The sequence below is a fragment of the Brachyhypopomus gauderio genome, chromosome 1 (assembly GCF_052324685.1).
Source record: "Brachyhypopomus gauderio isolate BG-103 chromosome 1, BGAUD_0.2, whole genome shotgun sequence".
Classification (NCBI taxonomy): domain Eukaryota; kingdom Metazoa; phylum Chordata; class Actinopteri; order Gymnotiformes; family Hypopomidae; genus Brachyhypopomus; species Brachyhypopomus gauderio.
The window spans coordinates 2,374,249-2,401,562 of record NC_135211.1 but is presented as its reverse complement, the minus strand read 5'-3'; the positions used below and the strand labels follow the sequence as shown (position 1 = coordinate 2,401,562).

Genomic DNA, 27,314 nt, shown 5'->3' with positions numbered 1-27,314 from the left:
GCTTTAATCATGTTAAAACAACATTCTTGATGTTTATTTAGATGTATAGTTTGCATTTCTGTTGGTGGCATAGCATCTTATATAACATTGTAACATAACATTTTTAAGCAACTAAAGAATCACAGTCACATTAAATTGTCAAATGGTGTAACCACAAAAGCATGAAATAAGTATTAAATATTTCAGCCTTCTAGAAGTTATGTAAGTGAACTGATGAAAATAAATGATTTATTATGAAATATCATTTCAAATTATATTTAAAATATTTCTAAAAAATTATTTCTAAACTATGATAATATGGGTTTTTGGTGTACTGAGCAAGTCAATATGTCATGGACATTAATGTTTTCTCTCCAATATTGGGTCAGTTGGTTTAAAATAATTTTAAATTTAATTTTTACAGTGTAGCACAGTGCTGAAATTATATTCATGGTAAGTTTTTGTGCAATATTAGATTTTCACCAATAGAAACATTGGTTACGCCAATTGACATTTAATTAGTTACACCAACTGATGACAAGCAAACGACAAGCAATTGATCATTAAAGTTGAATAAAATGTTATGAAGTTAGGTGATTTAATAAATGTGATCAAAATCTAATAGATTTTTTTAGCACTATATAAAACAATACTTGAAGAAACATTGATCTGATTATAGTACAGCAAGAACAATTCATACACCTTATTCATCATATTACATTAAAAACAATCAAATGTAAGATGATACCTAGCAGACAGAAGAAAAACAATTCAAATTGTACAGTACAGACACTGTGCATACGAGATGTTTTGAACATTCCAAACATCCATATTTCAGTGAGAAAGATGACAATCTTTTTCTCCTCTGCAATTTTATTTTTGTCTCTTTTTGTTTCTCACATGCACTTTCATTCTTTTCTTTGCTTTGAGTTCATCATCTTTCCTTTGCAGTTTTTTTGCCTTCAATCTTTCACTCACATTCTTTATTTTTATGAACCTCCTCCATTTTCTTCAGCACTGCTCCATGTTTGCTGGTACTTTTCTGCACTACCCTCACATGAGTGGAGGATGCCTGAGTGGAGGATCTTCTCTTCTCTCGGATACTGCTTCCACGCTTTCCTCATCTGCACCTGTGTTTCCCTGGATAGATCTGTGACTGGATGTTTGTGATATTTCCCTGTCTCTTTCTCTTTGATAGCTGTCACGGTCACAGCTCCGGACCCTTCCCTGTGGGCGTGCCGCTACGTTGTCTGTGTGCTGTTATGTCCATATTAGTAGTTCCGTGGGTGTGGGTTGTTTGTGAGCGTGTTCGTTGTCGCACCTGTGCCTTGTCTCGAGATCACGAGGGTATGAGTTAAACACCTATTTAATGTGCGTTCGCGCAGTGTCTTGTGCTCGTCTTTGTCTAAAGCTTGTGTCAGTGTGAGTGTTACATGTTCAAGTGCTCGCGCTATTAGTGCTGCACTTTCACTTTCGTCATTAAAGAAGCGTTTTCTGTCACCGTGCCTACTCGTTGTGCCTTCCTCGTCCCACCGTAACATAAAGACGAGCCGACAAGATGCCGGGATAAGCTCCTCGGAAGAAGAAGGGCAAGCGCCGCCCTTCGTCCGTCCCTGCACCTGCCCGAGGAGCTTAGATAGTGGAGGGGACCTTCCCCCCGGCAGACCTGGACGAGGAAGGGCCGTTTTTCGTGAGCTCAGCTGCGTGGGCATTCGCCCCCCCCGAGGTCGAGTTTGGGAGTGGGGAGTACGAAGAGGAGGGGAGTCCTTCCCCTTCCGAAGACTCAGAGGAAGAGACGGAGAGAGAAGCCAGCTCCGCTCCGTCCGATCACTCCGCTCCCCTCGCAACTGAGAACATCAGTCCTTCTCCGTCCGTTTACTCGGTACCAACCGAGTATTACAGAGAGGGAGATCCAGATGTCAGTCCTCCGCCATCCGTGTACTCGGCACCAACCGAGTATTACGGAGAAGAGCATCCAGACACCAGTCCTCCGCCATCCGTTTACTCGGCACCAACCGAGTATTACGGAGAAGAGGATCCAGACACCAGTCCTCCGTCATCCGTTTACTCGGCACCAACCGAGTATTAAGGAGGAGATCCAGACATCAGTCCTCCGCCATCCGTCTGCTCGGATATGACCGAGTATTGCGCAGAGGAGCCTGCAGAGGAGCCTGACATCAGCCCTCTGCCGTCCCTGTGCGCGCCCCTCGCCCAGTCCTACAGCGAGGGCGAGGAAGCGGCTAGCTCTCCCCCCTCTGTGCGGTCCGAGAAGAGGGAGAGAGCGGAGAAAGAGGCGCGTTCTGGCTCTGGGGTAAGCAGGATGGACTGCTCGCCCTACATCCCCTCCGAAGAGGCGATGTCCCAGAGCCCAGGAGTCTCGGAGGAGGAGATGGAGATGTCAGGGGGTGAGGAGGTGCTGCCCCGGAGAGCACAAGAGACGCGTAGCCCGAGATTGTGTTTCGGGGTGCCCCCCGAGGCGCCTGGTACCCTGGCCAGTGAGCGGCGTCAGGCAGACCCTCCGCCAGCGCCCAGGAAGAAGCCAGACGCGCCCAGAACAAAGCCAGCGAGCGCGCGTTCGCCTGGAGCGCCAAGCAGTGCTGCGCGCGCGGGAGGATCAGTCCCGAGGACCGGGGCGACTTTGCCCCCGGTTCCGCCTGCAGTCCTGGGAGGGTTCGCGTCGCTGGTTGCGCTCATGCAAGCGGGGAGAGCGATCTCCTGGCTGCCAGTTCCTGTGTGTGTGTTAGTCCCGTTGTGTATTCCCAATCTCTTTTTTTTTTGCCTCTTGTTGTCCATGTACCTGTGTGTGTGTGTCTATAAGCATGCCCGTGTTCAATGTGTGTTCCCCTCTCTTCCCAGGGTGGGTGTTCTAGAGCTGTTCGCGGCGATTCCCAACATCGGGGGAGACGGCTCTCGGAGGCTCATGATCCCGGCGGCTCCGGACCTGCCCGTCGGTGTAGGTTCGGGGCTTTTCCAGCTGCGCGGGACGCTCCGGGAGTAGTGAGCCCCTGGTGGAGGGTTCTGTCACGGTCACAGCTCCGGACCCTTCCCTGTGGGCGTGCCGCTACGTTGTCTGCGTGCTGTTATGTCCATATTAGTAGTTCCGTGGGTGCGGGTTGTTTGTGAGCGTGTTCGTTGTCGCACCTGTGCCTTGTCTCGAGATCACGAGGGTATGAGTTAAACACCTATTTAATGTGCGTTCGCGCAGTGTCTTGTGCTCGTCTTTGTCTAAAGCTTGTGTCAGTGTGAGTGTTACATGTTCAAGTGCTCGCGCTATTAGTGCAGCACTTTCACTTTCGTCATTAAAGAATAATAATAATAATAATAAAAAATTTTATTTAATGGCGCCTTTCTTGGCACTCAAAGTCACCTTACATAATTTAACAAACAAATTAAAAATACACAATAAAAATAAGTACAAAAAAGAAACAGTGCAAGTAAAATTTACAGGTCATAGGCAACTTTAAACAAGTGAGTTTTAAGTTTGATTTTAAAATGTGATAATGAATCTGTGTTGCGAAGATTAGCTGGAAGTGAGTTCCAAAGGCGTGGAGCAGCACAACTAAATGCTCTGTTCCCCATAGTGGCAAGACGGACAGGTGGAATAGTGAGATAGATAGAAGAACAAGATCTAAGGGTGCGAACTGGTGTAGCAATATGAAGGAGGGCTAAAAGATATAAAGGGGCAAGATTATGGAGAGCTTTGAAAGTTAAAAGGAGTATTTTATAATTAATGCGATGAGAAATGGGAAGCCAGTGAAGCTGCTGTAAAACAGGAGTAATATGATGCATTGTAGGGGTCTGTGAAATGATACGAGCAGCTGAATTTTGTACTAATTGTAATTTATGAAGGGGTTTCTGAGGTAGACCAAACAAAAGAGAATTACAGTAATCTAAACGAGAAGTAACCAGACTATGAACCAAGATAGCAGTAGAATGATGATTAAGAGAAGGACGAAGACGATTTATATTTCGAAGATGGAAATAAGCTGACCGAGTGATATTATTAACATGAGAAACAAAAGAAAGAGTGCTATCAAGGATGACACCCAGACTCTTAACCTGAGAAGAGGGAGATATGGAATAATTATCAACCGAAATGCAGAGATTATGACATTTACTTAATGTTGATTTAGTGCCAATCAGTAGAAATTCTGTTTTATTGCAATTCAGTTTAAGAAAGTTGAGGGTAAACCAATGTTTTATTTCAAGGAGACAATCAGTAAGAGATAAAGGTGGGAGTGTAGCATTAGGTTTGGTTGAAAAGCACAGCTGGGTGTCATCCGCGTAGCAGTGAAACTGAATATCATGCTTACGAAAAATATATCCCAGGGGAAGAAGATAAATAATAAATAACAAGGGTCCCAGGACAGAGCCCTGAGGAACACCTGAGGTAACCAAAACGGAGTGAGATATAAATGATTTTAACTGAACAAACTGAGTGCAGCCAGAGAGATAAGAGTAGAACCATTGAAGAGGTATATTTGCAATGCCTAAAGAAGAGAGTCTGTCGAGGTGGATGTCATGTGAAATTGTATCAAAGGCCGCAGTTAGATCAAGCAGAAGAATATAGATAGTAGACCAGAATCAGCAGCAAGAAGGAGATCATTGGTGATCTTAAGAAGTGCCGTTTCAGTACTATGAAGTGGACGGAAACCAGATTGAAGTTGTTCATATAGACCATTATCGGACAAATGAGCATGGAGTTTAGCTGCAACTGTTTTTTCAAGAATTTTGGAAACAAATGGAAGATTTGAAATAAACCGAAAATTATTAAGGTCATTTGGATCTAAACCGGGTTTTTTAACTAGTGACTAGTGAAAAGAGGGCCTTGGAATTTCCCTCATTTGAACTAATTAAATTGGAATAATATGTGGATTTAATTGTAGAAATGGAATCTTTATAATCAAGAATGTGATTTAAATACATCTCTATGTACGGTGAGACCAGTTTTCCTATAAAGTCTTTCAAGTTGGCGACCTTTTGCTTTTAACTGTCTAAGAGTTGAAGTAAACCAGGGTGCAGTGCAAGTGAATGAAACAGATCCTGCGCTCCTTGCGCTCCTTGACTGGTGGGGCGCTGTCCGGGGTCTCTCTCTCTCCCGCCTGCGGGGGCGGGCGGGTGAGGGTTTCTGGGAAGTGCGGCTCTGGTACTCCACCGCTCTGTGGGGGGCCGTGGGCGGGTGGGATTCCCGGGTCTCTCTCCACCCGCCTCTGGCCTCTGGGGGAATGCTGTCGCAGCTACCCACCCTTGCTGGTAAGTACATTCCATACATCTATCCTATGTTGCACTTCTAGGTTGCACATAAACACACACTCACACACACCCATACATCGCACTCATCTGCACTATATGTATTTGGTTTACTTTCTGTACTTCTTTGCAGTGGTCATTTGAGCTGGTTGCGTGTTTTATTTTATTAATATTATTATTATTATTATTATTATTTTATTATTATTAATTTTTTTTTCTTTCTTTTCTTCTTTTCTTTTTCTTCTCCTTTCTTCTCCTACCTCTGTCTTTTCCCTTTTTATTATTTCTCTCCCCCTCTTTTCTTGGTCCACCTAACCCCAATAATTATCACTTTGCATATTGTTATCACTATATATTGTTATCACTACACTATATATTATACAGAATTGTTATAATTGCCATTTAAATCTGTACATAAAAACAAAGTTGTCCTCCAAAGATGGGGGGGTGGAGGTGGGCAAAAAAAAAAAAAAAAAAAAAAAAAAAAAAAAAAAAAAAAGAATGAAACAGATCTGGTTTTGAGTGGAGCAAGATAATTTAGGAGCTTGTGAAGGGATGTATTGTAATGTGAAAGAAGTTCATCTGAAGTGGAAGATGGATCAATACTGGGAAGACTTGATACAACAAGATAAATGATTCAGATTAATATCCTTAATTTTACGATGTTATGTTACGTGGAGGGTTAGATTTAGAAAGTGGGATATTGACAACAAATGATAGCAACATATGATCAGAAAGAGGAAAGGAATCAGCTTTACAGTCAACAGGTCTAACACCTGAACAACAAATTAAATCTAGAGTATGTCCTTTAACATGCGTGGGGAAATCAATATATTGTTGTAGCCCAAAACTATCCAAGCAAGATATAAAATCCTTTTTAAGAGGATTATTATCATCGTCCAGATGGATATTAAAATCTCCCACAAGTATTATGTTAGGTGGAACTGTGGACAGGTGTGTCAGGAAATCAGCAAGTTCGTTAATGAAATCCTTATTATACTTCGGGGGTCGACACAGGGTGGCGATAATAGTGGGAGTTGGTCCAGAGAGCTGGCAAATAGTAACTTCAAACGAGTTGTATACTTGGACAGTTACTGGCGCTACTCTCCACTTCTCGCGGTAGATGATCGCTAGACCTCATCCTCGGCCAGAATCACGAGGTTTCGCCATGTAAACAAATCCCGGAGGAGTAGCATAATTGAGTTGAGCAAAGTCGTTTGGCTGTTGCCATGTTTCAGTTAAACATAAAAAGTCCAACTTACAGTCAGATATGATATCCTGAATAAGTTGCCCCTTATTCGTAAGCGCGCGGATGTTTAGAAGACCAAATTTAATGGTCTTTTCATGATGAGGAGCCGCGGTAGATACATTAGCTGGGTGAGTAGGGCGAATCAAAACGCTATGATTTGAACTGTACGCTTTGTTTTTGTGTGGACGGCGAACAGTAGTCCAGGTAGACTTAATAGAGCTGGACCCAGCACGGCAGAAAATCCGTCGCGAGCCTCGATGTATGTATTTCCGACGGGGCAGATAGAGAATGTCCGGGTGGTCAAAGAGAGCTGATGGTGGAGGTCCATGCAGATGTAGACGGAGTCTATGGAGCTCAGCTGAGGTGTAAAACAGCCGCTCCGCTGCCGTTGGACAATAAACAAGGAGTAGAGTAATATAAAGAGCAAGGCACATATAACAAGTCCAGACAGCTCCCAACATGATAGCAGGTGATATTATGACCTTAAAATACTTTACAAGCAGCTGTTTAAAAAGATAAAAAGGGGAGCCGGGGGAGCAGCGGCGACAAACACGCCAGCGTTCACTCGCATCCGAAGCGTTTTCTGTCACCGTGCCTACTCGTTGTGCCTTCCTCGTCCCACCATAACAATAGCTAAAGTACAGAAGATGACTGAAACTGTTATTCTAATGTCCAGGGCCTTAATTTGTCTTCCATTTTGACTTCAAACCGCTCTATAAAACTACCCTTTTAGGAGACCTACATCACTAAATTTACTTTCTCATGAAACACTAGCATGTGTATGTGAGGGTGTATGTACAGTCCCTGACATAAGTCACCAGACATGAACATCATTGAGCATGTTTGGGGTAGGATGAAAGAGGAAGCCAAAACCAAAGAATTTTGATGAACTCTGAGAGGCATGTAAGACTGCATTCTTTGCTATTGTATGAATCATTGTCGAACTGCATGGATGCGGTCCTTCAAGCTCGTGGAAGTCACACAAAATATTAAATGTGGCTCTAATAGCACCAAAACGTCATTTACCAGTGTTATGAAGCATATATTTGTATATGAAGTGAATTATTTGTTTGATTTTCACCTTACTTTCTGTGGGCGACAAAACTTTTGTCTTGCCAAAATCTGACCTTTCTGTGTTCATTAAATGATCAATATTTTTGTAGTGAAGCAAATTTATTTTCGTAGATTAAATCTCATTTGGGAGGGTTTCGGCTTTCATATGAGTCATTTCTAAAACCAATCAATGAATTTAAAGTCAGGTTATAAGCTTTTGTTTACACAACATGGATAAGTGACAGATTTTATACACTTACTGTAGTGTATATTTGCCTTATCTTAACAAGGTAATTTGCCCTTGCAGCAGGATCCACATTAACACGCTCTGTGGTGAGCCACTTTCTTTACTTGTAAGAGGAATCTATTAGAAGAGGAGAAAGTTTGTTGTTTGCATACACAGGTTTCCACCTACATAATTCTTGTTTATTGTCACGTATGGCCGTGGCCCCTCTCTTAGCTGTCACTCCGGATTCCCTTGTGTCGGTGTTCCGTGCCTGTTTATCCCGCCCCGCTCGTTTGTCTCCGTGATTCCTCGTTTGTTACCACACCCCCGTGTCATTGCCCTCACCTGTTCCCTGTTTAAAGTCCTGTATATATAGTCCCTGAGTGTCCCTTGTCCCTCGTCGGTTGTTTTGGATGTTGGATGTTTCATTGTTCTATTGCCCGTTGTCTGTTTCCCGGTCTTTGCTTGTTACATGTTTCTGTTTTGTCATGCCCGTCTTTGCGTTGTTTTTCGGACTGCCCTTCCGTGTTGAACCCGGACTGGTTAAGTGACGATGAGAATGATATTCCCATGAATAAATCTCGCTCTTCTCAGCACTTGTGTCCATCCTCTCGCTCCGCAGCGCGAGCTGCGTTACATTTATGTGCACTATCCTATAGAAATGTGAAATTAAAAATATAATTCTTTTTAGACTACAAAAGTAGAAATATTGTCTAAAAATAGCTAAAATTTGTCTCATACCTCATACCTGTCTCATACCTCTCAACCTGGTTACTCCACAGGACAATTCAAATTGAAACCCAATTTTGCATGTATTTTTGTGGATGACTATGTAAACACGAGGTGTATTCAACTAAGGATTTTCATAGTCGAATCTGATTCGTCCGATTTACCCTTTAGTCGACTAATAGTCGGATCGGGGTTTTTTTTATCTAGAGCACCTTAAACGGGATCCCGTTCTCATTCAGGACTTTTTTCCACTACAAAGTAAAAACCTAAAACACTCAGATAAATGAATAAACATGGTAGGTTGGCTTTTATTTATTTACTTTTTTAAAAATAAAATGTTAGAGAACATTAACCGTCAGTGCGCAGTGTGCATATCGAACAGTCAGACAGGCACTGTGCTAAATGTCAAAAATATTTTAAATAAAATATGCCTGCCTGAAAATATAAAAAATTGCCACACAACAGCAAAAAAATTCTAAGTAAAGGTTCAAGTAACGGGGTTTAAAAAGCAAACAACAACAAAAAATGTTTGTAGGCCTACTTTCCGAGATGCACCGCGACGAGACGACACACCGAAACGACAAACGGCTGAACTGTTTTTTTTTCGCCTTACGCGTTTTAAATGGTATGCCATGTTGGTTGTTGTCATGCGAAATGAAAGCCGTTGATGACATAACTTGCACTTTACTTTGTTTGATTCATCGTTATCTTTTTGATTTGATTCATCGTAAAATACTTTTGAAGTGTTTTTAGTAGCCATTATAATCTCGGCAGATGCTGACTATCCTTTAGCGTGAGGTCCTTCTGTTTGACATCACATTCTGTTACATGATCGTCTGGCTCAAAATGTTCAAAATGGCTACTAAAAGGGTGGTTACACCAGTAGACATACCAGACGTTGGACTTGGCAGACATGATTCCCTGTGTTAATGGAAATATTCAGAACTGCCATGTTGTGCATTTTAATGCACAATTCTATCCATTACCTCAAGATGCGTAGGCAAGTATGTCAGCGTGAATATGTGACTCACCTGATGGCAGTCCTGAAACAATCTTTACAGTGAAAGTCTTTGCAACACCTGGAAACTTCATCAGCCTGATGATCTCCTTTAAGTTAAACACAGAGCCAGCTCCACCTTCTACACACACACACACACACACACACACACACACACACACACACACAATTTTAATTACTAGTCAGAATGGGCATAGGATTTATTTCTTAGATTAGATACAATATAATCTACTTGAATAACGATGAAGAGATGAGGACTGATTTTCATTTGGAGTTTTTCACTTTTAAAAAATAGTGCACCAATGAGCACACAATGGAGTCAGTTGGAAACTTGGGAGCTCCACTGCTATATTTCAGTTTAAGTCAAATTTTTTGGCACGTTTTGTAAAATACAAGCAGGAACCTGTATTGCTTTTCCTGAGTAAGTGGCCAAGAATCTATGCCACTACACATACATGGACAGGATCCAACCGATGCCCTCAGAGAAAATATCGGAGGTAGCGGAAATTAAGGCGGAGATTCTATCGTCTCTGAAATAGGACATTGTTGTGTTGCTGAGGTCAAAGTTAAAGTCTGCTCTCCTCAAAAAATTTGACAGTGTAAAATCTGAGCTACGGGCAGTGCAGTAGCAAGTGGTTGGCAGTATTGATGTGCTTCGTTCTGATATAGGAGCTATGAAAAAATCAATTGGTGACTTGGAGCACGGCCTTTCCACATACTCAGATGAGGTTGCCACTTTGCAAGGAGCTGTACGCAAGCTTGAGTTGGAAATATCCAGCCTCCATGGAAAATGTCTTGACATGGAATGATGAATGAGGAGATCAAATATTCATATACTGAATGTCAGAGGGCCCAGACTCGTGCTCCCCTGTCGCCATTTCAAAGTTGCTAAAAGAAGCCCTACACATGGAAAGGGAGAATATGGTGGATAGAGCACACCGTGGCCCCCAAGCTAGGCGAGCTGGTGGCAGACCTCATGTCATAGTGGCTAAGTTGCATTACTATTGTAACAGAGTTTACCAGGTTTGCATAATAACTTGTAGTTAATTAAAACAGAACACACACAGACATCGGAATAAGAGAAATGAACAGCTACTCTGTTAATTTAATAAATGGTCACCCCCTCCAAGTAACATTTAATAATGAACAAAGTCCGGCAAGTATGATGGTACATGAAGCACCCAACCAGTGGATGTGCCGATGCTGGGGTTGGATGTGCCATTGCTGTAAGAGGACTGATGTCAACTCCTACCTGAGGCTCACCATCTGCACTGAAGGGACTGTGACTACTTGGCCTGGGAACTAGAACCACATATAACTATAGAACTACATTTGGACTACAAATACGGACTTCTGTTAGCGGGCCGCCCAATGGATGATGGGTTCCCTTTTGAGTCTTGGTCCTCCCGAGGTTTCTTCCTAATCCCCACCATCATAGGGAGTTTTTCCTCGCCACTGTCGCCTTTGGCTTGCTCATTAGGGATCTGGACGCATACAATTGTAAAGCTGCTTTGTGACAATGTGTGTTGTAAAAAGCGCTATATAAATAAATCTGACTTGATGAAAATCTGCACTAATAAGTGAAACGGTAGCCTCTGAATCCATGAGCATTGACACTTCTGTGCCTTCCATCACTCCTCTGACATATAAAGTGGGGTTCTTATTGCTCACCTCACAGCTGTCTATGTCGGCCTTATATGTCGGACTCTCTTGAGAGAAGTAGCCCCTTGATGATGAAGCTGGTGTCCATGCCCCAACATCAGCTACATCCCGTTTCCCTGCTCAGCGGTGCTGTGGGCAGGCTGTGTTGACAGGAAACATGCTACGCCTTCGCTGTTCATCCTCACAGTGGGAACTAGAAGGCACGTGAAAACCACGCCCCCTTTTTTCTTTTCCTCATGCCGCAGCCTCCTTTTCTCCTCATGCATCTCTTTCAATTCCATTCTCATTGCACACATTTCCTTAGTAAGTATGTCACCAGCTTTCCTCAGACCCTCAGCTATTCATACAAAAAAAATTTTTTATCCCATACAAAATTTTTTTTTTTTCCCAAGGGCATGCCCATAAACCAGGTAACACAGTTATTCGCATTGAACCAGTTTCACTTCAAAATAAACACCAAGAAATTTTAATGGGTTACAGATAAGTGCAAGGATCTTTATGACGCTAATTTCCCCTTCTTTTAAGCTCTCTCTGTCTCTAGGGGGCAGAATAAACAACATCAAAATGTATGTAACACCCAAATGTTTGTTTTTGTTCCAAAATATTCAGACATTTGTAACCAAATCGTTCTTTATGCATATTGATAAATTAATTGCTGAGTTTACATGGAATAAAAAAATGCAATAATTTGCAAGGAAATACTATAAAGACACTGCTCACTTGATGGTTTGTCATTGCCAAATCATCAGTATTATTTTTGGGCTTCAAATATATGATCACTTTTATACTGGAGTGATCTCCCAAATTATTATGATAACCCTAAGTGGTCACTCTTGGAAAAACAGTCATGCAATTATTACATGCTTTGCTCTGTTCAAACCTTCCTATGGCTGGAGCAATTTCCAGATATACATCCAATCCAGTTGTGAAACATTCCTTAAACATTTAGATACAATTTAGGAATGCGTTTTCACTTAAAGAACCTTCAATACATGGCCACATAGATAGAAACAATGTGTTCTCCACCTCAGTAATGGACAGAATGAGTGGAGAAAGGGGTCTGCATAGTAAGAGATATATATAGATATAGATAACAATTTTGTATCATTCGAGCAGCTCCAGAAAAATGGCAGTATACCTAAGACACTGTGATGTCACACTACTCCCATGTTCCCACCTTGCCACCTATATCTCTTTTGAATGTTACTCTGGAAAATGCCCCAATATCTGAAAATTTTACCAGTAAGTTGTACACCATAATTTGGCACCTTTAAATATGCTAAAACATCAATGGGAGGAGGATTTAGGCATATGAATATCGGGGGACCTATACATGTGTCTTATGCAGAATACATGCGATTGCCTTGGCAACCCTGTTGGCAAGGCGTCTGGTATTGCTCAAAAGGAAAGACAAGTCTCCTCCTACCTTTGGACTGTGGGTTAGAGATCTATTGTATTACTTGACTTTAGAAAAAAATTGTTTTGCAACCCGTTTTTACATATGTAGAAAAGATGGACTCTATGAACATTGTATTATAAGATCTTGTGGCCACTACAACTATGTCACTATTGCTACAACTATGTTACTATTGTCATTATTATTTTTATTATTGATGTTGCAGTCTATATGATATGCTATGTAACCAGGACCAGCTGCTTATTTCTCCTCTTTCTTCCTTTTTTTCCTTTCGCTTTCTCTGTAGTTGACAACATTCAATAAAAAGACCTTTATTATAAAATATATAATATAACTAGATCTGAAATTTGCTGCATGAAATCAGCATTTTCTGCATCAGTATTTAAATATTACTGTTAGTAATTCAGTACCTTTAAAATAAGCCTGTACTACCACTAGAATGCCAAAGACCCAATTATATATAAAGTGTATGTATGCATCTTACTTTTGCTCTCCGTTGTGTTGTGTTTGGTGTGCTTAGGAATAAATTTCAGCACCAGAAGTAGACTGACCAAACTGCCCCCAGCACCCACACATGCTGCAGACTTCTCCCTGAAAGCCACATGCACAAACACACAAGCCATCCACATTTTAACCTAGACATAAGTGTATGTCCATGTAGGTGAGATGTGAAACTCAAATTGCATAAATTGAAAGCACCTAAATAACTCATGAGAATAATCTTGATTTTAACAGATAATGGTTTTCTTGTTCACAAGAACACTGAGATAAAATAGACATAAAATTTGAACATTAAATGCAGCCCCGTTGACAGGGAGGGACAACCGGGTCTGTTGTCCCAGGCCCCAGGGCCAGGGGGGCCCATCAAAGAGCCCAGCAATTTATTTTTTATTTAAAGTCTATAATTTTTAAATAATCTTGAAATCTTTCATTAATATAAAATTCTGTACTCAAAATAAGCTCAATGGCTAAAATATATACGTTTTTTACCTGTCTGAATATTTTCCATTAAGTGCATACACCCTCCCACTGAAAAATGGTTTGATCCAGCGACCCGGCTGGTACCCGCCCAACAGCAGGAAATACAGTGGTGGATAGTTAAAGTAATTACAGAAATCTGGAGCGCAGAAAAGAAAGGAAAACATTTACCTGACGAATTTTAAAGTTGCATTGTGTTCCAGGTTTGAAAAGTGCTGGAATTTAGGCTAAAGTACTTAAAAATGCTTGTAATTGTAACTACTTCATTTCACAACAAATATCTATCTGACTGAACAGTTCTCTTGTATTACGTTAACAAATACGAGCCTCTTGTAATTGCAGGACTTGTAATTGTAATTGGGGGCACATGAAACTTTCTTGTCCCGGGCCCCAGCAACACTGTCAATGGGCCTGATTAAATGTAACTAAACTACATGATGTGGGGAGTTGCACGGCATCATGGGAGTGCCTGCTGTGCCCCTCCCACTCAATCTCTGGAAGAAGAACATGTTGCCCAGTTGATTTTCACTGTGATGACTGTAGCATATCACGTCAGATGTGTGCAGACCATTAACGTTAAGGTTTTAGTATTTCTAAGGACTAGATGTTAACAATCCCTAAATAATAGACAGAGTTCAGCACAATGCATTAGTTCCTGGATGGATGGGGTTTGCAACACATCTTTGCATTAGCTTGGCGATCATCAGTTGTGTACCCTGGTCTCATTGGGTGTTTTGGCCTTTTATCACAATACACCCTCCTCCAAGGTTGGCCAACCACAGGCTGATCAGGCCTGTGTGTGTGTCCAGCCTGAGGCATCATAAGGTCACTTGGCAGCCCATGCAGTTCATCTCAGCAATCATCAACAACTCCTTAGTTTCAGGTCATGTACCTACCGTGTTCAAGATGGCAAGGGTGGTACCAATCCTGAAAAAAGCAACACTTGACACCTCTGACATGAACAACTACAGACCGGTATCACTTCTTTCATTTCTATCAAAAACTCTGGAGCGAGCAGTCTATGACCAATTATCTCTCTTCCTCACCCAGAACCAACTCCATGATCCTAATCAGTCTGGTTTCAAACGGGCACACTCAACAGAAACTGCCCTCAAAGCAGTGACCGAGAAGCTCCATGCTGCCAAGGCTAACAAGCCATCATCAGTTTTAATTCTTCTAGATCTTTCTGCAGCCTTTGACACGGTCAACCACAACATCCTCCTCTCTGTTCTTTCTAGCCTCGGTGTGACTGGCTCTGCTTGGAAATGGTTCCAGTCATATCTTGAAAACCGTTCCCATCAGGTAACATGGAGAGGATCTACATCAAATCCATGTAAACTTTCCACTGGAGTCCCCCAAGGCTCAGTCCTAGGACCTCTTCTCTTTATATACTCGTTCCCTTGGTGACATTATTTTGTCTCATGGCTTCTTTCATCATTGCTATGCTGATGACACCCACTTCCTTCCCTCATTCTGACACCCAGGTCTCTAGGCGTATCTCGGAATGCTTAGCAGATATTGCTTCATGGATGACTGCTCAACACTTGAAGCTCAACCCTAGCAAAACTGAGCTTCTGTACATTCCAGGAACCCCAAACCCACACAATGACCTCATAGTTTCCTTTGAGAACATCCTGTTAACACCATCAGAAACTGCTCAAAGCCTGGGTGTAACGTTGGACGAGTTGTCCTTCTCAACACGTTTCAAAGCTGACCAGATCCTGCAGATTTCTCCTCTGCAACATACGGAGAATACAACCCTTCTTTTCACAGTCTCTAGTAATCTCTAAGCTGGACTACTGCAATTCCCTACTTGCAGGTCTTCATCTACGGGTCATCAGACCTCTACAACTAATTCAGAATGCTGCAGCATGACTGGTCGTCAATCTACCCAAGTTCTCACATGTGACTCCTCTGCTACGCTCTCTTCACTGGCTTCCAGTAGTGGCACGCATCAGATATAAAATCTTGATGCTTGCTTACAAAGCCAAAAATGGACTGGCCCCTCCATACATGATGTCCATGGTAAAAAGCCGATCTGTACAGCGAACACTCAGAACCTCAAGCTTGGCTCGACTTGAAACTCCATGCTTAAAGTCTCATGGAAGACAAAGCTCCAGACTCTTCTCCATCCTGGCTCCAAGATGGTGGAACGATCTTCCATTAGCTGCTAGGACTGCAGAGTTTATTACTATCTTCAAGAGTAGACTGTTTGTTGAGTTCTTACCAGAACACTAACTCAGCTGATACCACTTGCCGTTGTTCTTAAATTGTATGTCTGTCTATGGTTATTTGTGCTTCTTGGAAAACGTCTAACTTGCAAAACACTAGGTAATGACATTGACTCCTGCAGTTTAGTAGTAGTCTGACTCAATGGTATCTTGAATTCTGGCCTATTCGTACTATTACCTAGGATGTATTCTGTGATCAGAAGCAAAGCACTTTGTAAGTCGCTCTGGATAAGAGCGTCTGTTAAAGGCCGTAAATATGCTTCATCGATGCCTTCCTCCCAAGGGACTGTCAGCTCCACAATGAAGACACATTTCCTGGATCTGGACCAAAGGACCAGGTCTAGTCACAGGTTGGTCACTGCAATTTCAGGAGGGAAAGTGAGCCTCTCACTTAAGTCTACTTGCATTTCCCAGTCCCAGGCTGCATTCAGTGGGCATAAGTTTTGGGATACTTTACAAGGTGGCTGTTTCTCCCCTTCTCAAACAAAGCTTTTTGCCAGGTGATAGTTTGGGCTTCAAGGGGCAATTCATTGATGGTTACTCTTTCCAGTGCAGCAGCCAGGCACTGTAATACTTGTTTGTGATGCCAGGTGTATCTGCTTTGAGTGACGCTGGTCTTGCAACCCACCAGGATATGTTTCAAAATTGCTGGGGCTTGGCAATGGGGACAGACTGGATCCTCACCAAACCAGAGATGTAGGTTGGTTGGAGAGGGCAGGACGTCATATGTGGCTCTGATGGTAAAGCTCAACATGTTAGACTGCATATTCCACAGTTCGCTTCACCAAATTTTTCTCTTCTCCATGCCATCCCACCTTTCCCAACAGCCTTGCTTGGCTTGGGATACAGCTCTGGGATACACACCTATCTGCATCCTCCTGGTGACGCACCTCCTTTTCCACCAACTGCCGGCGTTCTCCTAGAGTAGCCTTGTGCCATTTGGGTGTTGAACAACCCACACCAATACCCCCTCTTCCATGTTGGACTTGTCCCACTACGTCTCAGTGTCTTAGGGTGAACTTTGCCTGTGCCACTGCTGTGCTTGGTTTCCATTTCCTTCCTGTGGCTAAGGTAGGAGCTGTATCTCTCACAAAAGGATCCCTGGACTCTGTGAGGGTCATTTCCAGTCGGGCTTTGGAGCATTTATACTCTTCCACGAGGCTTGAAATTGGCAAAAAAGGGCTCCATTGCTGTACAAACCTATGCTGCTTAGACATCTGGGTAAGCCAAGCCACTTCCTCACCTGCACAATTGCTCCAGCAGTTTGGAATGTGCTAGTGTAGTGCTTCTCAAATAGTGGGGCGCGCCCCCCTGGGGGGGCCGCTGTGCAGTGCCTGGGGGGGGCGCGCATGTGACCTGGTTATACTTGACGCGTCACGAGCGGCGCGAGGGTCCACGTGGCGAAAATGACATAATTGCAGTGGCTCTGCCCGTGTGCGAGGGCCTCGCGCGCTGTCGATTCGCGAGGTCGTGCACCTCTCGAATTTTGTAACTTCACGAGTGCCGCGCTTCAGCGCAATGAAGAAAGTCATGTTTGCAGGGTTCATACACCTTTATAAGGTGGAATTCAAGCACTTGTACATCATTTTAAAGGTCCATTTCAATATTTCCCAGCACTTTAAACTTAATTAAGTTAAATATTTATTCATATACTCGAAATGATTCAAAATAATTCGCTTTTTATCACATTATTTAATGGTTTTTTTTTTTCTCAAAACGCCCAATCTTAACGTCTTCACGTTCTCTCGTGTTTCGTCCTGGAATTACAAGAGTTAACGTAATACAAGAGATCTGACTGCGGTAAAGTTGGTTTCACGTTCGCATATTCGGAATTTTTTCTTCAATAATTTTAAGACAGTATCAGCAAAAGTGCCAAATTGTGCACACTCATTTCTAGCAAACAAAACAAATACCTACAACTTTGTTTACGTCAGGAAAAGACATATTTTAAGTTGCAGACAACATTTTATTTAAAATGTACTATTGTGACCGCCACAACGTCAAAGGCACCGTCTACAAATTACATTAACACGGTTAACACGGATGCAAGTGGCGGCAGTAAAGGCCCCAGAGCACTGCAGACTGTTTTTTTCAAGCTATTGAAATTCTTAGATAAAAACTCACCACCACAAATAGGTAAGAGGTAGAAATACCTACGAGTTTTAGGTTGTTGTTTAGGATGCACTTTAACTTATGTGGTCTTCTGATGGACCATTTAAAGTGTTAATATATTGTGCCCCTGAATTAATGTTGCTGATCAAGTTGAATTTATTATTTATTGATTTTATTTAATTTCATTTTTCAGTATCAAATGCCAGTCAGTTCAAAAATGTTTCTAGTTTAAATAGGCATCTCATTTTTTTCAATTTCATGCAAACTGATGTACTTCACTTCATGATGCAATTGTTTCTGTTACAAACTAAAAATCAAAGTTAATAAAATAAATTATTTGTTATTTCTTCAGTGTTTTTCAGTGTTAATAAGGACCTTATTAAGGTGTGCTTATAACAATTTTATAGATAAATTATACTACAGTGGGCGTATAAAAACAAATTTTTATCCTATTGTGTCATGTATGGGGTTTATACGCCCACAAAGTTATATATAGAAGTGGCAGAGAGTAGTGACCATGGTAGTGGTGGAGTGAATGTGTGGGTACATCCTTTTTTTTGGGAAGGGGGGCGCAAAGTGTTTTCTTCTTCCTAGGGGGGGCTTAACAGAAAATAATTGAGAATCATTGTGCTAGTGTAACCTCATAGATGGAAATTGGCCACATTAAATGGGGCAGCAGCCCAAAGTGAAAACTTTCCCTTTGTTTCCCTGGGAGAGCAGCAGTGCTATTGATCCACTTTAGGCCACTGATTGGATCCTGCCTCTGAAGTTGTTCTAACTGTTTGGAGTCTTTTAGCTCTGCACTTTACCACCGACCAAGCCTTTTGATGGGCTTCTCCAGGATTGTTGGTAATGGTTTGCCATTGATGTGAAACCTGTCATTGGTGAGCTGACCCTTAATAATGGAGATACTGCAGGATTTGCTGGGTTTAAACTTCATTCGTGCCCATCCAATGTTTCCCGTTTAGTGCATGCGTTTGTTGTTGTTATAGTCGTCATGTCATCCATATATGCCCTGATTGGAGGAAGTCGCAGCCCGCTTTTTAGGTTTTCCCCTCCACCCACGCATCGTGATGTTCTGATAATTATCTCCACTTCCATAGTGAAAGCCAATGATGATATTTGCATGCTCCAAGCATCCTGAAAAACCACCTATCACTGCCTTCTACACTGAAACGTTAACATAGTTGTTCTTCTGCAGGTATGATGAAAGTCTTTGGGCCACCACGCTAAAGAAAATCTTTCCTTCCACATTCAATAGGCTAATCTGATGGAATTGGTGGATGCTCGACCAATGGCCACCTTCATTAACTTCCAAAGGATCTTCAGGGCAACTGGTGTGTTCTTGGGGACTGTGCCTGTCTGAGCTTCATCAGGGGTGCTGATACCCTGTGGGCTGTGGTGAGCATGAGCATTAGATTGCCCTACCTCTAAGGAAGTAGCGTTCAATGCGGGGTCCCTACCCTGGTGGATCATAAGACCCTTGTCTGAGGTATTTTTTTTCTTTTTTCTCTTCCGGCTTTCATGAGAGGCGGTCGCACTTTATCTCTGCTCCTGCACTCCCTCTTTCAGCGAGCTTAGCTTCTTTGTCTCATCTTAGTTTCCTGACGTTGTTCTTCGAACTTCAGCAAAGAAAATGGACTTGATTAGGTGGTCTCAATGCAATTGGCATTATTTTTTCCACGTGGAGTCATGGCGTGGGAGAACCCACATGTCTGGACGGATCGTCCTCATCTGGATATGTGTTTGGCTCAGGGGAGACGTGGCGTAGTTTGTGTATTGCGCTTCTCTCCCTGGAAGATGCTGAGGATGTGTTCTTATTTGGAACTTTGATCACTGGGTTTCTGCTGATTGGATTAGGCGTTGCCCTGGTGTATCGGGAAATTAAAACAGTGGGGTCAGTTATCGAACACCCACGAAAATTGCCCAACTTGATTGATGCGGTGGGTAGAGCTGTTGGAACACAGACTGTGACTGTTAAAAAGCTGGATTTGATCATGGATGGAATCAATGCTCTACGCGTGAAGTTGGATCAGTTGGGAGACCGCTGACTTAAGAGGAGTTCGTGTGCTCAAATTCCCAAAGACGAGCTCCTTGCTAAATTCTTCATTCATGATTATCTGCATTGGCGCCCAAACAAATTTCACCCAGAAGGTTGTCGTCTTGGTTACCTGCTCCTATCCCCACACAGAGACTGTCAGAGATGGCTCTCGCCTTCCACCGCAAACTTTGACACAAAGACTGTGCCAGGCCTCTGCCCCCCCCCCCTCCTCCCTGAATGAATCACGCCTCTCACTGCTTACTGTCTGTGTTATCAATGCTTGTATGTGCTATGGGGATTTTTTGCATGCACACAGACTGTTGTCCTGTTCGTGAGAATAATCTGTGGTCATATTTTTTTGTCTCTTCCTAATGTTTATCTCTATGTTTCTCCCTAATCTGTACGGCGGCACCCTGAAGTGTGGCCAGTCTAGGTTCTCGGTGCTTTACACTGGGGTCCTGGGGAAACTGAATTTCCCACTCGTGGGATCAATAAAGTTTGTCATTATTCTTTTTCCAAACACAGATACGGGTTTGTAGCTTATATCTTGTCCCTGCTGCTGATTCTCAATCTATTACCATGCTGATCATCTGAATCATTGTCATTTCTGTGTGGTCAGTCAGTGAGTCATCTTGCTCCCCCACTCTCACAGACTCGGGGGGGTATTCTTCCTTTAGGTATTGCGGAAAAATATGGGTGGACCTACATCATTGTCTTATGACCGGATCCTGCTGATATGGGTAGCTAGCCCCTGTCAGCCCAAATGGGGTCTGTTCCCACCTGTCATCAGTCTCTTCAGGCTGTCACCAGGTCTTTCCCAAGTTGTCAGCTGCACTTTCATAGCAGTCACTGGTTCAAACCAGAATTATAATCACAGAATTATAACCACAACGATGATCAAAATTGTGTCGGCAATCAATGGGGTCAAAAGTAGAGAGGCAGCAAACATACAAAAACAGATTCTAAACTCAAAGTAAAAAAACAGTCCAGGTCAAAAAACACAGTCTTATTATATAGTACTGGACATTCTCACCTCCAGATGTTGCCAACTAGTACTTATCTTAAAATGGTCAAACAGAAATCACTGGTGTTTAATGTAAAGAATTTGTTAATTGATGGTGAGGTATCATGTAAGGATTCTTCTAAAAGTTTGATGTACCTGTATTAAGATATGATAATGTCTGAAATCTTTAGGAGAATCCTAGAATTTATAAACATATTGTAGAATTACTAAATACATACTACTGATATGTGTATTACAACCCAATGTGGCATTTTGTTCCATTTATTATGGTAATCTTGAAAAGCTACTGGAGTATTAATAGTGCTTTTACAGTATTGTGTGCCAACTCTTACATGGATAAAATCAATCATACAGAATATTTCACATTAGCTTGAGTTTACTGGCTTAGATCAGAATATGTGATAGACTGTTTATGTCCATTCAAAAATATGATAACTGCAAGAAAGCAGATTCTATTTGTAACCCAATTAACACACTTCAGGAATCAGAGCAGTAATCTGATTTGCAGCTTGTCAATAAACTCAGTAGTATAATATGATGTAAACATTTAGGTGTTATTTTTGTTTGTTTGCTTTGGCTTTTGTTCAACATGATGCAGATTCTGATACAATTTGGCCTATGTAGGTATGTTTTCACGCAGGCTAAATTTTTACTGAGTATGTACTGTAGATACAAAGATACTGAGATGTGGATACTGAGAAATCACCTGAAATCTGCCTCTATCAAATTATAAGAAAATGGTTATGGCCTTAATCTGACCTAAAGGTTTGGAGTATGCTATTGCATACCAATCATGATCAGATAATTCAGGGCATGTGTAACGCTGGTGGCGTTGAGGAGCCAAGAGGCGGACACAAATACTGAGGGGAGTGAGACTTATTAAAGGGCATTCCGTAATCAGGGTCATACAGGTTTGGGTCTAATCCGAAAGGGAGTCCAACATAGAAACATAAAGACGCAGAGACATACGGAACACAGACTACCACTAGAAACTAAGACACAGAACAATACACTGAAGAATGACAGCAAAACATGCTGTATGCAAAACAATGACCAGCAAAGCAAAAGACCAAATACAGGGTATATATATATACACACCATACTAAACATGAAACACCTGAATACGCTAACGAGGGGAAGGGTTACAAATCATGAGGCTGTACTACGTAAGGCACATGGCAACAAATAAAACATACATGACTGACAGCCAGGGAAAGGACTTACTGTGACAGCATGTATATATGTACTCATTTGTGTAATAGTACATACATAGATATGTACTCAGTTGTGTATCCCATATGTGCAAATCTATGGGATTGTGTATCCCATAGATTTGCACATATTAAAAATAACTAGAGTATAGAATTACTAAAGATATTTTCATCTCAATGTAAATTAAATAAAGGTTATATAAATAAAGAATAAAAATACATGTGTGTATGAGGTTGTGAATTTACCCATAATGTGTGCTGAGGGTGCCCCCTAGTGACGATCCAGTAATCATGCCAATTCCAAAACACAGACCAAGCTTTGCCAGGGCCTCTGCTCGATTTCCACTTTCTGACAGGTCTGCCACAACCATCTGTGATCCTGCTCTCACACACACACACACACACACACACACACACACACACACACACACACACACACACACACACACACACACACACACACACACACACACACACACACACACACACACACACACACACACACACACACACACACACACACACCAAATGTAAGCATTAGGAATGCTTAAAGCATAAGACACTTGTGTTTGATTGGCTGCATGGGCATATAAGTGTGTATTACCTGGTAAGACATGCATGAACACAGCCGGTAGTTTGTGCAAAAAGAGTAATATGGTGCTGTCTGCTGCTGCTAACAGCAAAAAATAAACCACTGATGCAAAGCAGGACAGAGAAAGAGCAGCACGTGCTCCAAATATATCTGCAAACCTATGAAAAAGACATACAGATTGAAAATATTAGGGCAAAAATGCACCAGGTGAAGAGCCTTCAATGTTCCTATCAAGTGTGTAACATCAAGGTTAGTGACCTATTTACTCAAGATGTTGGTTAGCGTCCTGTATCTCAAGGTGCAGATCCCACAATCAGGGAGTTTTGTGGTATCTAAGGTGCTGACACTGTTGGTTGACTAACTACTTCATGTGTTCAGCTTGATTTGTGACAATCATGTGGGTGGACTGCAACATCTCAGAGAGCCCTGAGGACTGCAGCCACCCCCTGGTCCTCTCAGTTTACTGACAACTAATGTTTATGGACTGTTCATCTGTTGTTTATTACAGATCTAACCACATACAGGGGAACCTCGGTTAACAATTACAATACGTTCCGAAAAGTTGGTTGCTAACCGAAATGTTCGCTATCCAAACTAAGAAACAAAGGAAATAGAAATAATTGGTTCCCAGCCCATTGACTCGCTAATATATGAAAGTTACAGGCTATATAGGTATGTTTTTTTTTTTTATGAGAACAATTATAATACAATACAAATGGAGTTAAATAATGTGTACAGATAAGGATGTGTACAGATAAAGATAACGAACAACTGATCGCGCATATGATGCTTGGTCTGATATGCTGGTCGGTCACGTGTGGGTGACAGCTTTTCGTTATCCGAAGTTTTGTTCTCTATCCGGTGCAAATTTTTGGTTATCAGAGTTGTTTGTTATCGAAGGTGTTCGACAGCAACAATGGCAACAATGGACCTGCTAATCGATGACAGAATCGGAATTGTTTCTCTTTTTCTTTAAGACAGGCTATTTAGTATTTTATGAATTACATTGTTTTATAGTGTTTCCATTTGATCTAGAATCCCACCTGTGCATCTCACCTGCCAAACACTGGGCCACCCAGGAGCTGAATCACTCCAACAGTTGTCTGCAGATATCCAAACCAGAGTGTGTCAAAGCCCAGCCTTTTTGCTAAGTACTGCCAAAAAATGAGACTGCATTAACTTCATTGCTATCAAAAAGCAAACCGGATTATAATGGACTAACAATGGTAATACTGAGTTCTAATGGCCAAACTGCCAAAGAGCTGTCAATACAAACAATACAAAAATACAGTTCATTGGGTGAACAACAACTAAACTGCCACTAAATTCAACTGACAGGGTTGAAGTTTCTAAAGCTCCATTTAAGATAATAAATGTAATTAATGCATTAATTCCTGTTTTGATTAAACACACTTTATATTGTAACACCACAAGTTCTGGACTAAGGTGAAAATCTGACCTTAGACAGATAGACAGACATACAGATAGATAGATCTTTATTGATCTTGAAGAAAATTGCAGCACATAGATGTACATACATTCTCAAGGCACAACAATATATAAGCAGAAAAAAGCAGAACAAAAGACTTTTAGACTTAACTTTAATAGACTTAACGTTTAGCTTAGCTAAGTTGAACTGCAAGTATATGTAGTGTGAAGAACGCAGAAGACTTTTCATTTCCTTGCTCTGCAGGGTCTACTGCAGGGCTACCCCCTTTGACTGGCCCACCCCCTGACTGACCCAGCCTAAGCTGTAAAAACGCATTTTAAAAAATCATATTTGTTGTGAGAGTTAAAAAAATTTGCACCCGGTATCCTAGCAACGCCAGCCCTGAATACCAGTACGCTCTCCAAGTAGAACAACCGCGAAAAGATGTCACTGACAGGTCAGAAACGTAAAATCGACAATGAAAATCTGCGTTTTAACCTTGCCTGGACTGATAAATACGTGTTTATTTTAACTCAAAGATTGAACTCCAAGCCAGTATGCTTGATTTGCAATGAAAGCCTGTCAGTGTTAAAAGAATATAACAATCGGAGGCACCATGTTGAGAAACACCGAGCTTTTGGGACAGCATTGCCTGAAGGGACAGAGGAGAGGGCAACTAAGGTGCAGAGCCTGCTAGCTGCTATAACAGGAGTTATTCCACATTATTAAAGACATTTACAGCACAAGAGAGGCCACAGCCGCCTCACTGTGAGTGTCATGGAATTTAGCAAAGAAAAAACGACCCTTCACTGATTCGGAAACTGTCAGAGACTGCATGATTGCAATATTAGATGAGGAAATCCACAACGATAAAATCAAAGCCAGTGTGAAATCAGCAGTCAAAAGCGTGCCCGAGACATCTCAAACATGAGCAGAGTGGAAATATTAGCGACAGATGTGTATGAGGCTCTGTTGAGTGACCTGAAAAAAGTTGAAACCATGTCAATCGCAGTGGGCTAGTCAACAACAGTGTGACACGGCACAGTTGTGTGTGTATGTGCGCTTCTATGATGCGGACACCGATGTTTTCATGAGGAGCTGCTCTGTCTTTTACCCCTCAAAGGTCACACTACAGGTGAAGTGCTCTTTGATCACATCTCAGCTTTCTTTCAAGAAAACAGGTTAGTTATGACTCGGGTCTGTATGCTTGTGACTGATGGTGCTCCGTCTATGACTGGAAAAGTGAGTGGACTGACAGCGCGGTGGACAGCTGTTGCTCCAAGGATGACAGCATTGCACTGTATTGTGCACCAGACTGTGCTGTGTACAAAACTGAATGGACACTTCAAAAATGTAATGGACAATGTTATGGCGACTGTAAACTTCATACGCGCAACCTCAAGCCTCCAACATCACTTGTTTCGCCAACTGCTGTCTGACATGTCCCCAGAACATCACGACTTACTTCTCCACGACGACGTTAGATGGCTATCCAAAGGGAATTCGCTGGAGCACTTCTGTGTGCTCAAGGAGGAGATTCAAGTTTTCCTTCATGACAGCAAGCAAAAAAAGACGCACCTAAACTGGATAATGGACACAGATTTTATGGCAGACGTGCGTTTCCTTTCTGATTTGTTCAAACACTTAAATTAGTTAAACCTCGGACTACAGGGCAGAGAGAAAACCATCATTGATCTGGTGGAAAAGACATGCGCATTTCAAGCCAAACTGGAACTATTTGCTGCAGACTTAAATTCAGGAAGAATGCTACATTTTCCTACGCTACGCAGGTACGGCACCTGTCACAGCGGCTGATTTATTAGTGATTTAGTGAAACTACAGGACAACTTTGCCAGCCGACTGGATGGCCTTTCACTCCCTACAGAGGTGATGCGTTTTACCAGAAACCCATTTGCTGCTCTTGCTACAGACGACAATCTGTCCACCAGCGCAAAGGAAGTGGCCCCTTCTGTTAACGAGGGGCAGTTCATTCTTGAACTTGTGGACATGCAGTTGTCCCAATCGCTGTTCGAAGAGCTGCGCACAAAAGGACTGATCAAATCAAACCTGCAATGCTCCATGACTGATTCCACCCTGCACCATTGCCTTTGTATTGCACTTACTTCCTATGAGCCAAACGTTACTGTTATTGTTCAAAACAAAAAATGTCACTCCTCATACTGATGTCATGAACACAGCATTACTCTGAGTGTGCAAAAGAAGCTTTAAATTTGCAGTTGTTAAATGTTCACCTGGTGCAATTTCTTTTGTTGAAATATTTCACTGCCTCAGTTGGCCTTTCTAGTTCAATAAATGCACTTTTGTAAGTACATCTAAAATGTTATAGAAGACTTTATTGTTGCAAAAAGTTGTTTCACATTTTTATTAAACATGTGTGGTGAATAGTTGTCTTGTTAAAAATATTCTGGTCAAGGTTTGGACCAAATGTTAAAATTTGCAATGCACTTTACTTATTTTGCTCATCAATAAATGATACACTGTAAAGCTTTTATTGTGAATTCATTTATTTGTTTTTATGATTTAGTTCAGGTGGTACCATATTTAGAGTCTCAAGAAATTATATAAGTTGGCAGGGTTAATACACTTTTTTGATAATTAATTTCCATGACTTTTCCGTGACTTTCAGACAAATTTCAATGACTATACATTCTCTAAACACAGGGCTCTCAAGTCTCACGCATTGAGCGTGTGACACACGCATTTGACCGTCTTCACACGCTCACATGCCACACTTCCGATTTCACACGGCGAGAAAAAAAATCTAGTTTATTTACCTCTGATTCATATCTATGTTGCCCTCCACTGGCGATCGCGAATGAAAAGCCACGTGGTTTAATTGAAAAAAATTAACATTTACCGTATTTTCAATATCAATATAAGTTGCATCTTCAAAGTTTTTTTTAATGGAAAATGTTGTAGCTATAAGCCGTATCCGATCTAAAAGCTGGTGAGTCCCCGCTTAACGACGGGTCTGGTTAACGACGGACCAGAGTTACCACCGACTTTTCTTAATTTCGCGCGGAGGTGCAGTGGCAGCACTGTTGAGTGTTGTGGAGTGTAGTGGACTGTTGTGTACGATAGAGCGATCGCGT

General features: G+C 41.9%; 1 protein-coding gene across 4 annotated transcripts in view; it reads right to left on the bottom strand.

Moving 5' to 3' along the window:
• The window catches only part of slc67a1 (solute carrier family 67 member 1), a 42,560-nt gene that overhangs the window by 10,999 nt on the left and 4,247 nt on the right, over positions 1 to 27,314 (bottom strand). For 2 of the 4 annotated variants that reach the window (XM_077007175.1, XM_077007089.1), the window contains 5 exons: positions 23,829 to 23,926; positions 22,785 to 22,930; positions 22,427 to 22,559; positions 13,068 to 13,174; positions 9,518 to 9,625 (listed from right to left, as the gene is read on the bottom strand). In XM_077007175.1, coding sequence (XP_076863290.1) covers positions 9,518 to 9,625; positions 13,068 to 13,174; positions 22,427 to 22,559; positions 22,785 to 22,930; positions 23,829 to 23,926 — 592 coding nt within the window. Of the gene's footprint in view, positions 1 to 9,517; positions 9,626 to 13,067; positions 13,175 to 22,426; positions 22,560 to 22,784; positions 22,931 to 23,815; positions 23,927 to 27,314 lie in introns of those variants that run through there. The other 2 variants (XM_077007267.1, XM_077007342.1) reach the window with 2 other exon arrangements.